Genomic DNA, 19,966 nt, shown 5'->3' with positions numbered 1-19,966 from the left:
TTCACTTTCTATGGGCCCTTCACATAACTTTCTCTTGCTTATGTTCAAATATTAATATGGTTCTTATGTATAACCTTTGAGTGACGTCAGAAGATACACTAGCCTGAGATAGACCTAAATGCGCTAGGTCTACATAGAAACTAGAATCGAAACAGCAGTGATGGCTGGTGGGATGGCTGAGCTGGTAATGGTGCTTGCCCTCAAGCCTGATGAGCCGAGTTCAGACCCCGGGAGCCACACAGTAAAAGAAGAGAACCAACTTCTGCAAATTGTCCTCAGCGCCACACACACACACTGTGACCTATGCACATGTGCATGCTTGTACATGCTTGCACACACAAAATGCACCCACTTTTTAAATTAAATTTTTATTTTTTAACACTAATTACAGTTTATTCACTTTGTATCCCAGCTGTGGCCCCTCCATCTCCTCTCCCAATCCCACCTTCCTCCCTCATCTCCTCCCATGCCCCTCCCCAAGTCCATTGATAGGGGAGGTCCTCCTCCCCTTCCCTCTGACCCTAGCCTATCAGGTCTCATCAGGACTGGCTGCATTGTCCTCCTCTGTGGCCTGACAAGGGTGTTCCCCCTTCAGGGGGAGGTGATCAAAAGCCAGCCACTGAGTTCATGTCAGAGACAGTCCCTGTTCCCCTTACTAGGGTACCCATTTGGACACTGAGCTGCCATGGGCTACATCTCTGCAGTGGTTCTATGTTATATGCATGAATGGTCATTGGTTGGAGTATCATCTCAGAAAAGACTCCTGGGCCCAGATATTTTGGTTCTGTTGCTCTCCTTGTGGAACTCATGTCCTCTCCAGATCTTACTACCTCCCGCTTCTTTCCTAATATTCCCTGCACTCTGCCCAAGGTTTGTTTATGAGTCTTAGTATCTGCTTTGATGCAATGCTGGGTAGAATCTTTTAGAGGCCCTCTGTGGCAGGCTCCTGTCCTGTTTCCTGTTTTCTCCTTCTGCCAATGTCTGTCTTGTTTGTCTTTCTGAGCAAGGATTGATCATCTTACCCAGGATCTTCCTTCTAGTTCAGCTTCTTTAGGTGTACAGATTTTTATAGATTTTTCTATATTTTTATCCTATATTATATGTCTAGTATCCACTTATAAGTGAGTATATACCGTGTTTGTCTTTCTGCTTCTGGGATACCTCACTTAGTATGATATTTTCTAGATCCCGCCATTTGCCTGCAAATTTCATGATTTCCTTGTTTTTACTTGCTGAGTAGTGTTCCATTGTGTAAATGAAATGTACTTAACTTTTAAAGGCAGTAACTTTTTGTACAGGTAGGAAGGGTAGATAAAGTGAGACTGAGCAATGCCTTCCAGAACTAGCACGATGGAAAAGTTCTAATGCTTTACAACACAGTATGGGACAACACAGTTTGTAACAGTTTCTCACGGATTTTATGACGACTAGAGGAGAGGAGTTCAAAGTTACTCAGTACAGAAACAATAAACGCTAACGAGATTGCGGTAACTGCCCAGACTTTACCATCACTGCACACAGGCACTCAACTATGACGCTGTGCTTCCTGAAGGTGTAATTACTTGCCTCTGTCTCCCGAGTGCTGGGATTAAAGGTGCTCATCATCACCTGGCTAGAACTTCAATTTTAAAATATTTTTTAATGCACATAAAATCTAAACAGAATATTTTGACAGTAAGATTTCAATACATCACCAGCAAGATAACTTTAACAAAATTCCTTTCTACATAAATTTCCGACAATAGTATGAACTCCTTAAAGATATGACTCGTTGTATGCATTTATATGTGGTTAAATGTTGAAAGCGGGAAGGGAAACAGAAAGATGAAAGAAAATATGCCACGTCTGAGCCTGAGAGGGGGAAAGAATTTCTAAACGACAGCGCACTCTTGAAAAGGGAGCTTTCTACATGTTTTGGTGAAGCCCGAATATAACATAAAGACGGCATTATCATTGCATCATGCAAATATTGACTATATCAACAGCCCCCTGTTCCCCGGGGTCTGCACAGACAGCTTTGTGTACCCCAGAGTCTCTTGTGCTGGAGCCAACAACTGACTGAACACTAGATCAAAGCCTGGATACAGATGCCCGGCAGCCTGCTATTAAACAACTGATAAGAGTACAAAAGATGTCTCTGGGCACTTTCGCCACAATTTGAACAGCAACTAGTTAATTGGGTTGATAACAGATTCAACATTTCATGCGATGTCATGGTTCTGGGAGGTGGAGCTTCTCTTGGCCTGAGTGGGAAAGCTGAGCTGTTTCTTTGAAAGGTGCAAACTTGAATACCATCTCATTATTTATGCTCTTTCTCCTCTGAAGAATTTGGTGAAACATAGTTTTAACGATACCTTCAAGTTTTTTTGTTTTTTTTTTAAAATAAAAAGTCAGAATGTAATTTTATCTGCATAATTTAAGGTGTCTCAAGTTGTTGATCAGCCGGTAGAGGTTGGCAGCCAATGCAAATAATCAAGGCCTGAATTAAGGATGCTGTTGTTTGCTTCTGAGGTGTGTGTGTGTGTGTGTGTGTGTGTGTGTGTGTGTGTGTGTGCGCGATGACACGTCTTGCCTGGTCATTCCTAAACCATTAAAAGTGGCACCAACGGTACACCACTCTTATCCTCTTGATACTTTGTCTAAGAAGTGCAACATTCAACCATCTAGTACTTCAAACTAAACCAAATTTTAGAGAAATTGAGTGTGTTCATTTTTCAATTTAAGCATCATATAAGTAAATAAAAAAGATAAGAAAGGCTTCGAAATACATTTCTTTGGCTAAGAAACATGCGAGGGTTCTCAGAGAGACTCTATGTCCTCTGAGTCTCTAGCATCCTTTGAAGGGTGAAGAAATGGCCTCCCCAGGCCCAAGAATGTAGCAAGCCTTAGCAGTAAGTTCACCAAGTTGCACTGATTACGAGAGAGAGAGAAAGAGAGAGAGAGAGAGAAAAGTTCGCAACAAATCTACAGCCAGTGCTATTAGGAAGTTGGAAATAAATACTCCTGTCAGTAGGACTTCGACAAGCAAGTATCTGCCTTTGCTTAGAACAACCACATGTCAACTAAGGAACACTACTTCCCTTTTTCAGTGTATAGTAAAAATCAATGTATATTCACAGCGCCACCTACTGTTCCGTGCTAACACTACAGTGCCCCGTGACTCAGGAGCGACTCTTCTCCTACTAGGAGGCATCTGTAGTGCTGCCCTAAAGGCGCCGTGACGTGTTACAAACATATGTATATATTATACATATGTTATAATACGGCCACGGACCAACTCCTTCGTCACTTAAAAACTCAGATTTGCTTGCAATGGGTTGCGATGTGGTGAAAATGACCTAGGCAAAGAGGAGGAGGGCTGTGCTCTTGAGCTAGCATTGTTTGACCTCGTTTTCAGGCGAGGCTGCACCATCCGCCTGCTATGAAGTTCATGAAGTGGTCGTTAGGATTTCATCACGCGGGATCCCAAATGAAGACATGTACCTTTCAAAATTGCTGAGATTTCTTTACTTGAGAGGAGTAATTTACTTTTTTAGGCTGATTTTATATCCTAGAAATAAAAAATTTCTAGGTAGAAACTAAAATATATGATTTATATATTTTGTGTCTGTTCAATACGAAAAATTCTAGCATGTGAGTAATTTTGTATTTCCATTTGCTTACCGTCTGGTTGATGAAGCCCATATCTGATGAGAATAAAAAGAAATACTACTTATGAAATGATCACGTGGTGATTTCCTAACATGCCCCCTGGTGTGGGCACTGAGGAAAACACAGCATAATTTAATGCCGTGTTTCCATCCGATGAACAGAAACTCAAACTGAGCGGGGGGAAAGCAGCAAGCCACAGTGGCCTGCAGCTATCAGTGTCAGCGTTGTGTAAGAGGAAGGAAGACTGAGGGCTGTACTGGACTCAAGGAAAAAGATGAATGATAAGTACAGACAGTGTGTGATCCTGGGTCAGTTTTTGGAAGAGGAGAAAACTCATCTAGGACACATTAGAACCAGACAATCTTCAGTGTAGATAATCAAATCAGTGTCGACTCTCTTGAATTTGACACTTTAAGTGAGAAAACATCCCTGTGGTTGGTAAAAACATTCTGCTGCATATAGCAACAGAGAGACACAGAGACCAAGACTAAAGCTATTCTCAGCTGTCACGGGGAGAATGTGCTTCAGAAAGAGGAGGGTGGCAAGACACACAGAGAAAAGACAGTCACTAGTGATCTCTAGTAAGAGCTAAACAGGAGTGGTTTGTGCTATTCTTGTAACTTGGTTGTAAATACTGAAACTGGTTTAAAATGAAAAAGAATGTTAGATACTCTTTCCTTGATTTTTAAGACATTTTTAAAGATGAAAGATGCTGAAGGACAGTGGCCTGCATGCTTTCCTGAGCAAAGACTCTTGTGCCTTTTCAGGCAGCAGGAGTGTGGCTGGAGGTTGCAGCATCAACAAAAGGACTCGTCCTGGTCCACGGGCGCCGTCCTCTCCGGCAAGCCACCGGGACTCTTCAAAAGATGCCACATCGCGGATGCCGAGGGCCACTTGACCAGCTCAGGTGTGGCTACCCCACAGCACCTTCCAGGGCCCCGCAGCCAGGCAATTCATACTCAAACACTGTCAGGAGCTTCCCGGGATGAGATAACAATGATGAAACACCCAGTCGTCTCCCCCAGGGCGCTCGGAGGTGGCGAGGAGGTCATGGTGTATACAGAGCCCCGAGTGCAGCCTTTGATCTGATTTTAAGCCCGAGACTACCTGTAAAGGGGTCAGCTCCTGGGTTAACAAAACAGTTACAGGCATTTTGTATAGATAGTACATTTTGTTCATTTGTGTCTTTTGTTGTGTGATAAAAGATTGTAGAGTCAAAAGTACAAATGCCGTGGCTCATAGAATCCAACATTAATGCCCTTTCCCGTCTACAGTTTCCTTACACTGTACAATCCAAGGTCATTAGAAGAGAAGATGAATGAGTCTGTTTCCCCCATTAAAGTTCCAGGAGCGACACAGAAAGAGGCGAGGAGAAAAACACAGATAAAGAAACATGGCAAAGGCAAGTGAACCATGCGATTTTATTTTATTTTTTGTAAAACATACTGATGAAACAGCAAATTCTACATAGAGTAATAAAGCGCTTTTGTTAATGTGTAAGCTAACCATTCTGCTTGCTGGTGCCATGACATAAGTATTCCAGTTACCCATCACAGACTATAGGAAAGGACTCATTTGATACTTGCATATTAATCCGCACATATGAAAGTGATAACTAAAGGAAAACGACTGTTTTTCCTAATGCTCACGTGCCTTATTAATTAGGTGAACAATTTGTCAACAAACTAGTGCCTCGTCTGTAATTGCTTCAGCAGGACTTATACTCCGCATCTCCCTAGTACCAAACCTTGAAACGATAAGCTTTCGTGTGCACATGTTCTCCTCCTCCCGAACGGATAACAGCTTATTCAGGAGCCATTGAATTTAATCAACACATGAGCCAAAGACTGTAAAAATACTAAAGCAGGTCAGGGCCGGGGCTCGATCCTACGTGCCTTATTGCAGACATCGTGTCTGTCCCTCTGAGAGTCCTCACATGCCAGGTGTGCTCACAGACCTGAAGACCGTCACCTAGGAACCAGTGACAGCAGAGATGACTGCAGAAAGGCAGATAACTCAGAGTTGGGCAAGGTGGCCTCTTACTGAGCCCTAGGTTGGCCATTTACTATTCTCTCAATAGTTTGGTTTCCTCATCTGGGAAACAGGCTAATAATATTCATCACCCAGATTCTGAGTCTGGGGCACAGAGCCGATGAGCCTCGGCTGTTACTGCAAAAGCACCAACAAGTGGAATTTCCTCCCACATGTTTAACCAAGACTCTGTCATGCATGGGAGTCTGCAGGTCTTCTGTGTCAAGCGCATGAATTTGTTAATACTGCAGGGCTCCTGTCTTGATTGGATTATTAGAATTTTTAAAAGTAGGCCCCCGAACTGTTCTGTTACACAGGCCACTCTGTTTAGTATTTGTTTTGTTTTGCTAAAAACCCATTTTACTATGGTGAGGATGAGATTCCCTTCCTCAGCACATTGTTCACGTGCAGTAGAACACTGCCGCCGTGCAGTGTTGCTCAGCGGCCTTCTGGGGCGCAGTCATATTGCATGACTGAAATGCTATGTTTATTGATTAGCAGCTCCCCCTCCCCCCCAATTCCTCGCTCCTGGCCGCAGCCTTTTCCCGTGTCTCTGAAAGGATGACTGTTTTAGATACCTCACTGTAAATGGCCCATCTTCCATTTGTCTTTCTGTGACTGATTCATTTTACTTAGTGTGTTATCTTCCAGATTCATCTCCGTTGCCACATGCTACAGAATTTACCTTTCTTAAACAGTAAATATTCACTCAGCTGCCAATAAGGAAATTAGCCTGTTTCTACAGATTAGCTATCATGCACAGTGCTGCAGTGAACAAAATTTTGGATAAATGTTTAGAAAAGGACTTTAAAAGTCCTATAGTAGTTCTGGTATTTAGTTAGTTAGTTTTTTTTTATATATAATCTTTCACACTGTTTTCTGTAGTAGCTACATTTTCCCACTGTTTAATAATACCAGTGTCTATTTGGTCCAGTCACTAAGACTTAAATCTTCTGGGTTTTTGATAGCAGCCATTGTCTCAGGTGGTATCAATATTTGATTTGTGCCATAGACCATCTTTTATTCATTTGTCAGGCATTTGTAAGAAGCCAATCTAAACAACCTGAAGGGAGACCAGAGTGGCGTTGGCTAATTGTATCTTCTTTATAGAAATGTTTCTTCAAAGTCATAGTTCACATTTAAATTGGATTTTGTTGTTGCTGTTTTGATACTGGGTTAAACATTGAGCTGTCAGCAGTCTCTTAAATTTTGGCAGGTAATATATATATATATATATATATATATATATATATATATATATATATATATATATATATATATAGACTGCTAATATTTTCTTTTACCCTGTAAGCCATCTTCCCTTTGTCCTTTGCTGTGCAGAAGGTTTCAGATTTGACATGTCTCCACTTAACCTATTCTTGCTTTTGTTATCTTGTTTGCAATATGATTTCCAGGAGATTACTGCCAAGATCAATGCCATGAGAACTTTCTTCAAAGAGTTTCACAGCCTCAGGTCCTAGGCTTCTGTCACTGAAACATTTTTAATTGTTTTACCTCCATAATACAATTGTCCTTATTTACTGATGGAAACTGAAAAAACTGATTAATGGGTTGAAGAGACTGACATTCCTCCAGTGTGTGTTCTTCTCGCTCAATCATTTGTTGTATGTACGACTGCATTTCTGTATTCTTTACTTGATTCCATTGGTCTACATGTTTATTTTCATGTCAATATTATAGTTCTAATTGCTGCTGCTTTGTCGTATGTTTTAAAAGCAGGAAATGTGATGCTTTGAGCCTTGCTCTTTCCTTTTGATGTGGCTGTTTGAGGTATCTGTGGCTTCATGTAAATCTTTTTAAAAAACTTTTTTATTGGTTCTTTGTGAATTTCATATCACGCACTGTAACACCCCCCATCTCTCCCACTTCTCATACCCACCCTTGCAACACCCCCTCAAACAGAGAAAAAATCTTGTGGAAGCTGTAGTGTGTCCCAGTGTGCCCCACAGTGTACCCTTTTGTCCACACTTCTTCGCAATGACTCATTGGTCTGGCCTGAGGCTTCTGCTGCTCAGTGCTGGAACCTCTACTTCTCTCAGAGATCTCAGATGTAGTGCTGGATCTGTACCAGCCCCTTCACGCGCTCCAGCAATTCACGGAGCGGATAGGTGTTGGGGTGGACCACTTCAAAGCCCTGAATCTAGGCCGAGAGGTGTCTGGGCTGGTCAGCCCTCCTGCCCCCTCTCTCACACCCTCAGCGCCGGCTCACCAGCAACCCCTACAACCAGAGCCAGCTCTGCTCTTCAGCACAGGTTGGGTGCAGGATCTGCTCTTCTGAGTGCTGCAGCAGGAGAGGGGCAGGGGCAGCTCTCCTGCTCTCCTGACCTTGGGGCCAGCTCCTCTGCCTGCCATTGGTGGCAAGGGTAAAGAGAGGGGGTCATCTCTCCCTCAGCTCTCCCATGCTCAGGGCTGGCGCACTAGTGCCCTCCCCACAAAGTCAGCTCTGCTGTGCTGCCCAGGCCCGCTCTCTCTCCCAAGTGCTACAGCTGGTGAGGGATAGGGCCAGCTTTCCTGGTTTCATGACCCCAGGATGAGGTCTCCCTCATCCTGTGAGGAGTAAGAGGTGGGGAGGGTATCTCTTCCTCATCCACACCGCACACAAAATGAGTAGTAGGGCAGTTCTTCCATACTTGTATCTGTGGAGCTAGCTCACCGCAGCACAATACTGAGTACTGCAGCTGGCAAGGGTCAGGAGCAGCTCTCTTGCTCTCATGCCCCCAAGGCCAGCTCTCCCCGGATGCCCAAGTGAGGGGTGGGGCTAGTTCTGCATAGCCCTCAGACATTAACAAGTCCAGCCCAGAGCAAAGATGTCTGGCAGGCCTTTGGTAGTAACAGACCACACGTTGTGGTAACAGGGCAATGAATCCAAATGTTGGCCCCCGGTAGCAGCACAGGACAGGACCCCACCACGGTCCTAGGCTGCTCACATCAGCCTGCTGCTCCCTACCCCTAAGTCTACAGTACTGCCTTTCTTGATTGTGCCCGTATCCTTCGGTTTCTCTTTCTTTTCCATTCTCTGCCATTTCTCTGATCCTTTCAGAAGTGCCTGGAGTCTCTGCCTGGGGTTGTCTCAGGAGCAGTCTCAGGAGTGCTATGCCCTGCTCATTCATTACGTCACCAGGCAAGCATCATCTTGGGCATGATCTGCCCCCTCCTCGGGCCTGCACACTGCATGACTGGTGGTCATGTCTGGCCAGCTCCCTGTCCAGGCCCCATGGCACTGGTCCGGTGGTCCTCCCGGGCTCACTTTTTTCAGGTAGTGTTAGGCTACTAGTCATGCATGTGTTCATAGGCCGGAACTCGGAGTGCAGACACAGCCTTCCTCCTCTCTGCCACCCACTGATGCACAAGACAGCAGCCACACCTGCAACGCATCTAGGGGCAGGGCTTCATGTGCATTTTAAAATCACTTCTTCTGTTTTAAAAATGTCATTGAAAAACCCATAGAGATTGCTTTCAATCTATAGATCTCTTTGAGTAGCATGGTCTTTTTTTTTTTTTTAACAACTTTTTATTTATTTTTTTTTAAGCCATGAGCATAAAATAGCCTTCTCTCTGTTTGCATTTTCTCTCCTTGAGGATTTTCCATTTTCAGTGCATAAGTCTTTGACATTAAGTTTATTTCTAACTATCTATTGTCCTTAGTGTTACTATTGGTGAAACTTTCCTTTCCAAAAGGCTGTAAATGTTTAGAAGCACAACTGATTTTTATACTCTGGTTTTGAATCCTGCTACTTACTGAATTCATGTGTTAACTCTGATACCTTTTTCCTCCTTTCCCAGAAGTCTTCTATTTCACATTCTTGCCTAATCACACTGGCCCGGTCTTTCAGTGTGGTGGTGGTCACCCTTAACCTTTCAGGAAAAGCAGTCTTCTTACACCATCATGAGCGATGCTCACTCTGAGCTTTTCATATATTGTCTTTATTATGTGGACATAATTTTCCTTTGTTGGTCTGTTGCACTGAGCTTCATGAAGCCTCGTATGTATCTTGCTTTTTGTCCTTCATCCTGTTACTGTGGCATACCAAACTGATGAGGTCATATGTTCAAGTGTTTATCATCTCAGGGATGGATTCAACTTATTAAATTTGTGTGATGATGAATTTTGTCTTCTAGTGTTTTGAATTTTTTTTGCATTTGTATTCACTATTTTCCTCATTTATAACTTAAAAGTTAATGTCTCACAAACCACAAAGCGTAATAATAAGAAAGGTAAATAAATAAAGATAAACAAATTGTCATTACTAACAAATATGTATAATATACCCAAGCCTAACAATGACATTCTGGCTGGCAAATATTTAGGTGGTAAACTGACTAAAAGAAAAACAGTTGAAGATATTTTCTGGGTTTATGAAGCTGTTTTAATAGTGGATGTTTACCACCAAGAATTAGCATTTTTCTCTAGTAAATTATGTGCTGCCCACAAGGTTAGTTTAAAATTAAGAGGCTTTTAAGTCTGCACTGAAGACTACTTTCACAGTGGTATAAGGAATGGGAACCCTGAACTCTCACGCCTGGCCCCTCTGGAACACTTTTGATGTATCTTAAAAAGGAGCTTCATTTGTGTGAGAAATATTTGGGTATTTCTGATATTCTAGACGGTTGCTCTACAGGTGGCAGACAGCCTGACTCTGTCTACCAAGGCCCCTCTACAACTGCTTTTGTGACTCCAACTCCAGTTCTATGGAAGATGCTTGTGTAAGTTGTGTGCTTATGTTGAGGGGGACAGAAAATTGAATTTTGAAAAAAGGAATTTGCAGAATTGATATAAACAGATGCTAATGATACACTGTAATGATACATCTTCACATCTTTCTTCCTAATCATAAAAGAAAAGCAACGAAGGCTTGAGTAGTTGTGCCTCCAACCTCAGAAGCTGCGGCAGGAGCCAACTGACAGCATCCTCAGATGGAAATGAGCAGGAGAGAACTCTCTTAGGGCTGCCATTGTACATGTCCTTTCCAAATCTGACTACATTCTCCTTATGGTTTCTCTTATTTAGAAAGCCAAGAACCTTGTATATATCTGGGCACAGGGGTCTTATATGAGACTGTGTCTCCAACCAAGGATCGTGTATGGATATAACCTAGAACCTCTGCTTGGATGTAGCCCATGGTAGCTCAGTAACCAAGTGGGACTATTTCTGACAGGAACTCAATGACTGGCTCTTTGACCTCCCCACCCCCCAAGGGAGGAGCAGTCCTGCTAGGCCACAGAGGAGGACTTTGCAGCCAGTCCTGAAGATACCTGATAAAACAGGGTCAGATGAAAGGGGAGGAGGTCCTCCCCATCAGTGGACTTGGAAAGGGGCAGGGAGGAGATGAGAGAGGGAGGGTGGGATTGGGAGGGAATGAGGGAGCGGGATACAGCTGGGATACAGAGTTAATAAAATGTAACTAATAATAACAATAAAAAAGAAAGCCAAGAACCCAAGAGGCCTATATAAATTATTTATCACCAAGAATAGTCCATTCCCAAATTCTAACTCTGATAGCGGCAACAAAGCATATTTAGTGTGACATCAGATGTTGACCTCTGAGCTGAGGAATGGAGCCTGAGTGATCTCAGTTCTTACTAAAGGCAGGTTTAACTTGTTTGTAGAGAACCGTTTGCTCAGTCCAAAAGAAATAAACATCAGGTTTTCACTGTTTGCTTGTTATTTCCCTTGGATAAACTCATTTGTCTGAGTTTAGAGTGAATTGTGTTTGTTCTCTCAAAAACATGAGATGGTGGTAGTTTCATTGATTTACCACAAACATTAAGTACTTTTCCTATTTACTTTTTTTTTCACGTGTATTTTTAGCTGTCACTGCAAATCACCAGTATTGCCCAAAAGATGGATGATGCCTTGCAATAAAAAGTGGGAACCAGAGGGAAAAAATAACCAAGTCCTATGGATTTCAGAAAGCACATTGGAGAGGGTTACTTCCCTCCCCCCCTCAAATCACAAATGCTCTGATAAGTTGAGCCTGGAAAGAATAATGGAATTCCAGAAGGGCCTGTCGCACCAACTCTTGCTGGAAATTAGAGACGCCAATCTCAGCAGGCTGTTGGCAAACGAGCCTGGCAGCTAGTATTTGTAGCCTACACCACCCTCGCGCTCTGCATTAAGCCCATCATTTCTTACCTTCTAAACTCCTAGATCAATCTTTATGTGAAATCAATTTCATGCTTTTCCGTGCAAAAATTGGCAGCCCGAGCTTATCCCTGTCAACACGTGGTGTGACACAGAATCACGTCTGCACATATGGCGGCTTCAGCTGGGGGTACTTCTCCTCTCCTATTTCGTTTCTCCGGGGGCTAGAGTTCTCCTCCACACCATCTCAGGTCGCTCGTTTCATGAATGGCGCTGAGGCATTTAGTGGGGTCTTCATTGTATACAGCGTCATCTGTTGCTGTGAGAAGCACACAGAAGAAAAAAGCCAAAGCAAGATTGCAATTGCGTTTTTCTCTTTACATAAGCAAAACGACACTTCCTAAGAAACACACTGAGAAAATATAAACGTGTGGGTAGCTTACTTAAATGTAGAGATAATGAAACAACCGGGAGGGTGCCCGCTGCGCAAGCATGACGATCTGTGTTTGGATGCCGGCGCCCATCTGGAAACCACACACGGTGGCCTGCAACTCCGACTCTAGCCCTGGGAAGAAGAATCAAGAAGGTAGATGCCTGGAGCTTACTGCAGCCAGTCAGCCAACTGGAGAGCTCAAAGCTCAGTGAGCTACTCCATCTAAAAACACACAAGGCGAGAGCGACAGACAAAGACACTGGCCATCAACCTCTGCCTTTAACAGGCAAGTGCACACAGGCACACATGTAACCACATGTACTTTATACCACAGACATGCACACACATGCACATAAACACACACACAATCTACATACAAGTAAAACAAATACTTTAAAGTTTAAAAATAAGGAGTTGGGACTTGTTATCAACAAACTGGTGTCATCTCCCCCGTGTCTTCTGTTGCCTACTCTCTCCTTTCCTCCCCTCTTCTCCCGTCTCCTTCTCTTCCTCTCTCTTCTACTCCTCACAGCTTCTATAATGTCCTCTTCCTTCCTTACAGGTCAATCTCTCTATCAGATGTCAGAACCAATCAGCGGCCACGCATTCCCAAAGAAGGGTCTAGCAGTGCTTCTGAGCTGAGTTTGGAGGGAAGCGCTTTAGATAAACAATATATTTGCAAGAATGGCCTTTGATCAGTAACAGCAGAAGCAGCCGGGAACCTGCTAAGGAAATAGACTCGGTCCACCCCCACCCCGCAGTAGAACTGTTGAATCAAAACTCTGGTTAGCAATGAACACTAAAGCTTGCAACGACTGGGCTACGACAGGTAAGGCAGCACTTCTACAAGAGCTGCACACAGTATGGTATTGGGGGTGGGGACTGGCCTAGATCCTACAGTCAGGCAAATGACTTTAGGCCAAAATGTTCTATAAAAAAGAATACTGGAGCTGGAAAGATGGCTTGGCAACTTTTCTAAGGACCAGAGTTTGGTTCCCAGAACCCGTGTCAGATGATTCATAATCATCTATAATTTCAGCTCCAGGGAATGCAACACCTGTGGCCTCTGCAGGCCTCTGCACTCACGTGCATATATATATATATGCCCAGGCACATGCGTCTGCACAAACACACACAAGCACCACTTAAAATAACGTAAGTGAAACTTCTGTTTAAAAAAGAAAAGAATGAGATGCAGCGTTTACGTGACTCCGTGGCCAGCACAGGCTTCTTGCATGCCCTTCCTCCGTCATGGACACTTGACACTGGTACCCATGGCTACACAAAAGCAGCATTCGGGATAAAATGGTGATATGAACTTGTAAGGGTAGGCAGTACTGGGGTCTGGGGAGAGAATGAAGGCGCTGTCATTGATGCCTGAACTTCTGTCCCTATGGCTGTAGAAGAATGAGTCTTGTAGAGCGAACAGAGACCTTAGTTTCCTCTACAAGGTGGTTATTAGTGACAGCTTCTCTGAGGTCACGTTTAGCTCTCAAATGTTGTATTATCCCGTGTGACTCTGAGATTGATCCAAAAGTGACCTTGATGACACTCTCTTCTGATTTTGTGATTTTAAATAGAGCATGCTCTCTCCCAAGTAGGTATCAAGATGTGGCTTGTAACCAATTCCTCTTGCGTGGGTAGGGGAGGTAGCTCAGTGTTAATGTGCTTGCTGCAAAGCATAAAGACCTGAGTTTGCATCCTTAGCCCCTACGTGAAACTTGGGCTTGGTGGCATGTGTCTGCAATTCCTCGGGGGATTAGGGGGGCAGAGGCGACAGGTCCCAGGGTTCACTTGGCAGCCGGTCTGTTCAAAATAGTGGGAGAAGGAGAGCAACAGAGAAAGACGCTCAGCATTGACCTCCGTCCCCCATGCATGTACACAGCACGCACACGCGGGAGGGAGAGATACGCATGCACGTGTGGAGGCGGGTATGTGGATATGCGCATGTGTGTATGAAGCCATGCTATCAAAGGGAAGTCTACAAAAACCACAATAAACCCTCAGGGCCAGGCATTACCAGGAAAGGCTTCGGGGAATAATCTGAGTTCTTAGAAAAATACATGTGTCAAGGACTGGTGATACATTTAGGACATAATTCTTTATTCCTTATCCAGGCTTTCCAGCTGAGATTTCATCAGTGGAATATCCTGACTGGAGAGTTCCTTAGATTGTTCCTACATCCGAAAGCAATAAACAGCCAAGGACAAAGAGAACAAGTAGCACAGGAGCAAGAAATTAAGTGCGGGGGAAAAAAAAGTGAAGAGTTCCAACACTATCTGACAAATTCACGAGTTTCTGTGAGACTTTCAAAAGAGAGGGGGAGGGGGAAGGGGGACAGGAGGAGGAGAAGACAGCGCTGGTAAAGTCATTACAAAAAGGGTTTCTTGGCATGAAGAATCTCTTCTTTTTCCCCTCTTAATTTTCTTTTCTTCTTTTTGAAACCTCACCCAAAGCCATAGGGCAGAGGTAGCCCCAATACAAGGCCTCATATTCGCAGAAATCCTCTGCAAAAGAACCTGCCTGTACCCATTTACCTTCTCATCTATTACCCACTTCATTCAAAACATCAATCTGATTTTACTCCTGATTTGGTCTAAAACATGTATAAATTCATCCCTCTCTGCAATCGTATCAAGCATCTCAATGCATGGAACTGGCTTCTTCTGGCACCAGCCTGGCATCCTTGTGTGTATGTAGTGGGAAAACATCAGCCACATTTTTTCTCATTGTCCCTTCCAGGGAGAAATAAAAATTTTATTAGTGTTTATAGTTGAGGTCAAAGTTTGAGATGACTTTTTCAAAGGCAGAATTTTTCTCAGAGTTTACTGGGATTAGTGATTCTGACAAGCTGTTATGCATTTATTTTAATCTCTTGCCAAAGAGAATAATTTCTTCACAGATAAAAGCGTATGTGCAAAGCATCTATTGTGTATGCACAGTAGCATATTTTTAAACCCTGTCCTCTTAAGGAAGAGAGGATAACAACCAAATGTGCCCTAACAACCAAGGATCATACTTTACATTACTGGGTGTGAGGCCATTAAATCAGTGCATGCTGGGCGGGAACATTGCTCCTAATGTGTGTACAATTTTATAAGTTCTTCGACTACAGAGCAAATTCACAGGTACTGTGTGGCTTCTTAAGTCTATAATTCTTTAATAGCTTTTGCTTTCAATGTTTCCTTCCACGCTCACTCAGTAAATGGTTCAGTTTGGATTGAAAGTCAAAGATAATTGAGCACAGAAGTGCTGAGTTGGTGTTCCTTTCTAAAAGGGTTAATGGCTAAGAGTCAGTGAATTGAAATTAAGGTGAGAGGGTATTCAAGGAGGAGACAGGTGTACCTTCATTTTTTTTCTTTGAGATTAATTGATTGTATATATGGTGATCTATACACCAAAGTCAATTTTAATATGTGATGTTGAAAGCCAGACTCTGACTAGGGAGGCATACTCTTTTTGAACTCTATATTAAATGGGTCAAGGTGAACTAGAGATTCACTATTGAGCAAGAGGATGACTGGAGAACAGGAGAGAAAGAGAGGCCTTGGAAGGCTTTGTACTGAAGATGGAAATCCAGTGTTTCTATTCCTACTTGGGAAAGGAGAGGCCATGGCCTAATGGAGTGTTTCCTGAGCTTTGGTTGGAAAGCATGGTTAAGTAAAGAAAAGAAAAAGATTATTTGGTACAAGAAAAGGAAAGAAGAGTTGCAGCTGCAAAATTATGAAGTGGTGTAAGAAAAAAAGAGCAAAAGGGTGCACTCACAAGTTTTCAAATGGGAGAATCAGATCCTTCTTTAAGCTGTCTGCTCTACACAACCTGCAAAGCAGAATTTGCAGATTTGTGGTCCATGATACTCAGTCACCTGCAATTACAGCAAGGCTAAAAACTGACTTCCTGTCCAAGCCAAATGCCTGATGAGGCCTCTCTCTCAGGGATCTGGGGATACATTTTCAGAGTGGGGTTTCTAGCTCTTGTCACCCATAGATGTCCAAGAGCTGACCAGGCTCCAAGAACCAGGATGAGGATTCAGTAAAGCAGCTGTCATGGCATGCAGCCCTCAACAGGACAGTTTGTCCACAATGCCAGACAGGTGAAACTGACACAGGTTTAATATAGGAAGAGAAAGAAATCACTCAGAGCAGAAACGGAGAGTTTGGGCTTTGTGCTTAATTAAGATATTTATCTGCGCTTTCGGTCTTCGCGCTCTGTATTGCAAGGTCGTGGAGAAAGGAGTCTGAGGTAGAGCGGCCATTTCTTCCGCCTACCTTCTCTGCGCTCTTCGCTGAACTTCCAGCATCGTCATGTTGGGTCAGAGTATCCGGACGTTCAGCACCTCCGTGATCCGTCACAGCCACTATGAGGAGGGTCCGGGGAAGAATTTGCCATTTTCCATTGAAAACAAGTGGCGGCTACTGGCTCTGATGACTGTGTTCTTTGGGTCTGGATTTGCTGCTCCCTTCTTTATAGTAAGGCACCAGCTACTCAAAAAACAAGGATATTTAATCTATCCTTCAACAGGATGAAGAATGTTTTAAGAGATGCAATCTGAAAATTGGGTTGAACTCTTATATACAATTGTAAATAAAGTAATGAAACATAAAAAAAAAGATATTTATCTGCAAACCTTGAGAACTAAAATATGATGGTTTTCACTTTGCTCTCCTTAAATCCTCCTCTTTACTCAGGGTCTTTTTAAAGGAAAAAATATGAACTAGATAATTCAAGAGAAGAATTCTCCTTGTCAGCATGTTTCAACTATCATTCACCCATGCTCAGCTTAATCCAAGAGCTCATCTGGACATTCAACTTCAGACGGATTTGGCAAGCCAAGATGTGTTCTGAGAATGATTGAATTTACCAAGCCAGGCTTGGGAACTGGAATGCGTGAGAGGAAACTATGAATGCTGGGGCCATCCTTACTGTTATTCTTGACTTTGGTTCTATCTTTTATACATATCCTTTTTAAATATTCTATTTTTTAATTTCTCCATTGGGAGGAAAACATTTTGCTGGTTGATCTCTTTGCTGTGTAACATACAGAGATGCTGCTGTGAGACCCAATCAGTCACCGCTTATAAATACCTCAGTGTTTTTGATGACAGGAACAGGATGAATTAAATGTTTCATCATTGTGTTCACTGTGCGTGTGCTTCCTTTGGCCCCAGCCTGTGCACAGCATTTTATTATTGTCACATGAGGTTAATAACAGTGGTGTCCTTTTTACCTTTGCTCTCAGCAGCCAATGCAGAAACAATCAAATGTCTATGATTTTCTAATATTTTTTCTACTGATCACTATTAGGCTATTTTAGGCCCATTTTCACTTACAAGATCACATATGAATAATATTAATGTAACAAAGAACTCAGCAATACATCACTATGCTAATGAAAATAGAAGGATCTTTTTCTCTTTGTGTGACTCCAGATGAATGGATAGTAATATGCTTATGGTAAATACCTAAAAATATAACTTTTGGCAAATTTTCTCAAAGCAAATTTCTTTAAAAATGTTGCTTTAGAAAGATCTCAATTCTTGTACACAAGACAATGGGTTCATGGTTGTACTTCAATTATTTTAAAGATTACAACTTTTATAACCACAATAAATGTTTTCTTAAGTGCAAAAGATTTCTAAACAGGACTTGGGTATGCAGCTCAGTTGGTATAGTGCTTGCTGCACAGTCGTGAGTTTAATTCCAAGAACCCATGTAAGGCCAGCCATGGTGGCAGCAGTGTGTGCCTGCAATCCTAGTCCCAGGGGAACAAAGACTGGCAGATGCATGGGGCTCACTTCCAGGTAGCTTAGTACAATGTGCAAGTCCAAGTCCAAGTAAGAGACAAGGTCTCCAAATTAAGGTTGATGGCTCCTGAAAAAAATGGTACTCAATGTGCGTGTGTCTACCTCCATACACATACACACACACACACATACACACACACACACACATACACACACACACACACACACACACACACACACACACACACACGTCTAAACATATTCATTAGAACAAATTACCATTTCTGGTTGCCAGAGAGAATTGATACCAAATATTAAGTACTTGCCAATTATCAGCAGGCAGATTTCTCAAAGTTAGTCAATGACACTCAGTCATCAAAGTTTCCAGGGGAGCTTGCTAACCTCATGCCTAGCCAGCACTCGGGAAGGCAGAACAGGCAGATCTTTGTAAATTCAAGGCCAGTCTGGACATCCAAGGCTACACAGAGAAATCATGTCTCAAACAAACACGAAAGAACCTCATGCCCGTGCCCCCCTTATCCAGCCTGGTGAAGTTGGAACTATGTTAATTTGAGTTGTTGTTGCGTTTTATAGAGGAGAAACAGAAATGCCTCTCCACCCAAGACAGGACCTCAACAGACCAAAGAAGTTATTCTATCTAGATCCAGAATCCAGCCTGATCAACCAATGAGTTTGGGGTTCTACTTAAAAGAGCATAGTGACACTTAAGTACTAAAAATCTCTACCCCCGCATAAATGATGACACATAAAAGCTGCACTACCAAACCCTCACCCTAGCAAACCTTCTACCTTCTATATCTTTCCCCAAGACCACACACAGGGAGGTTAGGATTTCATGCATCTCAAGGAATAAGAGGTGACTAGCCTTTTGAGTGAGGATTAAATGACTCTCTTCCCCTTCTACAAGGGGTGCTAATAGGCCTAATGTCATGGGAGTACACTCATAATTTAGTGATGGCATACTCGCTCTACTCCACTACTTCATCTGGATCTTACATTCTCACTTGCTCTTCTTCTGTGATATTTCCTGAGCTTGCAAGGAAATTATATATATATACACATATATATGTGTGTGTATGTTTTTATACATATATGTATGTATGTATGTATTTAATTATTTATATATAGTGTTTTAGTGTTCTAGTGCTGTGAAGAGACACCATGGCCAAGGCAACTGCTAAAAGAAAGCATTTAACTGGGGGCTTGCTTGCTTACAGTTTTAGATGGTTAGACCATAATCATTATGGCAGACAAGTATGGCTCTAAATCAATAGCTGAGAGCTTTACACCCTCATCCCCAGGCAGAGAGAGAGACTAGCACGGGCTTTTGAAGATTCCAATCACACACCTCTTCAAGCAAGATCATGCCTATTTCAATAAAGCTACATATCATAATTCTTCCCAACAGTCCACTAACTGAGAGCCAAGCATTTAAATATATGAGCCTTTGGGGGCCGTTCTCATTCAGACCACTACAAACAGCATAGACTATAGCAACAGATATTTATTTCCAATGGTTTGATTAGTTAAGAACCACCACCCACCATAAAAATAAGTTCCCTTCCACTGAAGGCAACAGCAGCAGAAATCCAACATACAAGCACAAATATTTAGAAGCTAATTTGAAAAGTGAACATATCCACATAAGAAGATAATAGCAGGAGCGTCCCAATGAAGCCTATGGTTTCTCCAGATATAAGTTGTTACCGTGGCTTAGAATACAATTTCTCCAGCATGCACATGTTGTCTGGCACATAGATGATGTTAACACACAGGCTCCATACCATAGCTGAACCACGGACCCACATCTTCCCCCAAGCACCTTCTGGTACTATAAATGCTATACAGCATAGAGGGGCTTCTAGTTAAGTCATGGCTGGCTTTCTGTGTCCTGTGATCAAAGCACTCAGTGTTTTCAGCCACAGGGACTTGCTTTTGCATTTTAGCATTCAACGGTTTGTGACTTTGTGGGTTCCTTTCTCT

The 19,966-nt window shown here is 42.8% G+C and overlaps 1 protein-coding gene and 1 non-coding gene across 2 annotated transcripts; one reads left to right on the top strand and one right to left on the bottom strand.

Moving 5' to 3' along the window:
- Positions 1-8,961: 8,961 nt before the first annotated feature.
- LOC129678055 (small nucleolar RNA SNORA17) lies at positions 8,962-9,089 on the bottom strand. The gene has a single exon (XR_008720315.1). It is a non-coding gene; the product is annotated as a small nucleolar RNA SNORA17 (small nucleolar RNA).
- A 7,326-nt stretch (positions 9,090-16,415) lies between these two features.
- Positions 16,416-16,828, top strand: LOC129678038 (cytochrome c oxidase subunit 7C, mitochondrial-like). The gene has a single exon (XM_055608710.1). It carries the CDS (start codon positions 16,523-16,525, stop codon positions 16,742-16,744), a length of 222 nt encoding a protein of 73 aa, XP_055464685.1. The 5' UTR covers positions 16,416-16,522; the 3' UTR covers positions 16,745-16,828.
- Positions 16,829-19,966: the final 3,138 nt, after the last annotated feature.

The sequence above is a fragment of the Psammomys obesus genome, unplaced genomic scaffold (genome assembly GCF_907164565.1).
Source record: "Psammomys obesus unplaced genomic scaffold, mPsaObe1.curated_primary_1811, whole genome shotgun sequence".
Taxonomy (NCBI): domain Eukaryota; kingdom Metazoa; phylum Chordata; class Mammalia; order Rodentia; family Muridae; genus Psammomys; species Psammomys obesus.
Note: the sequence above shows the minus strand (reverse complement) of the source record. Positions and strands in the feature narration are given on the sequence as shown.

Excerpts from the sequence above, each read along its gene's own strand:
- LOC129678038 (XM_055608710.1), top strand. The coding sequence starts at position 16,523 with ATGTTGGGTCAGAGTATCCGGACGTTCAGCACCTCCGTGATCCGTCAC.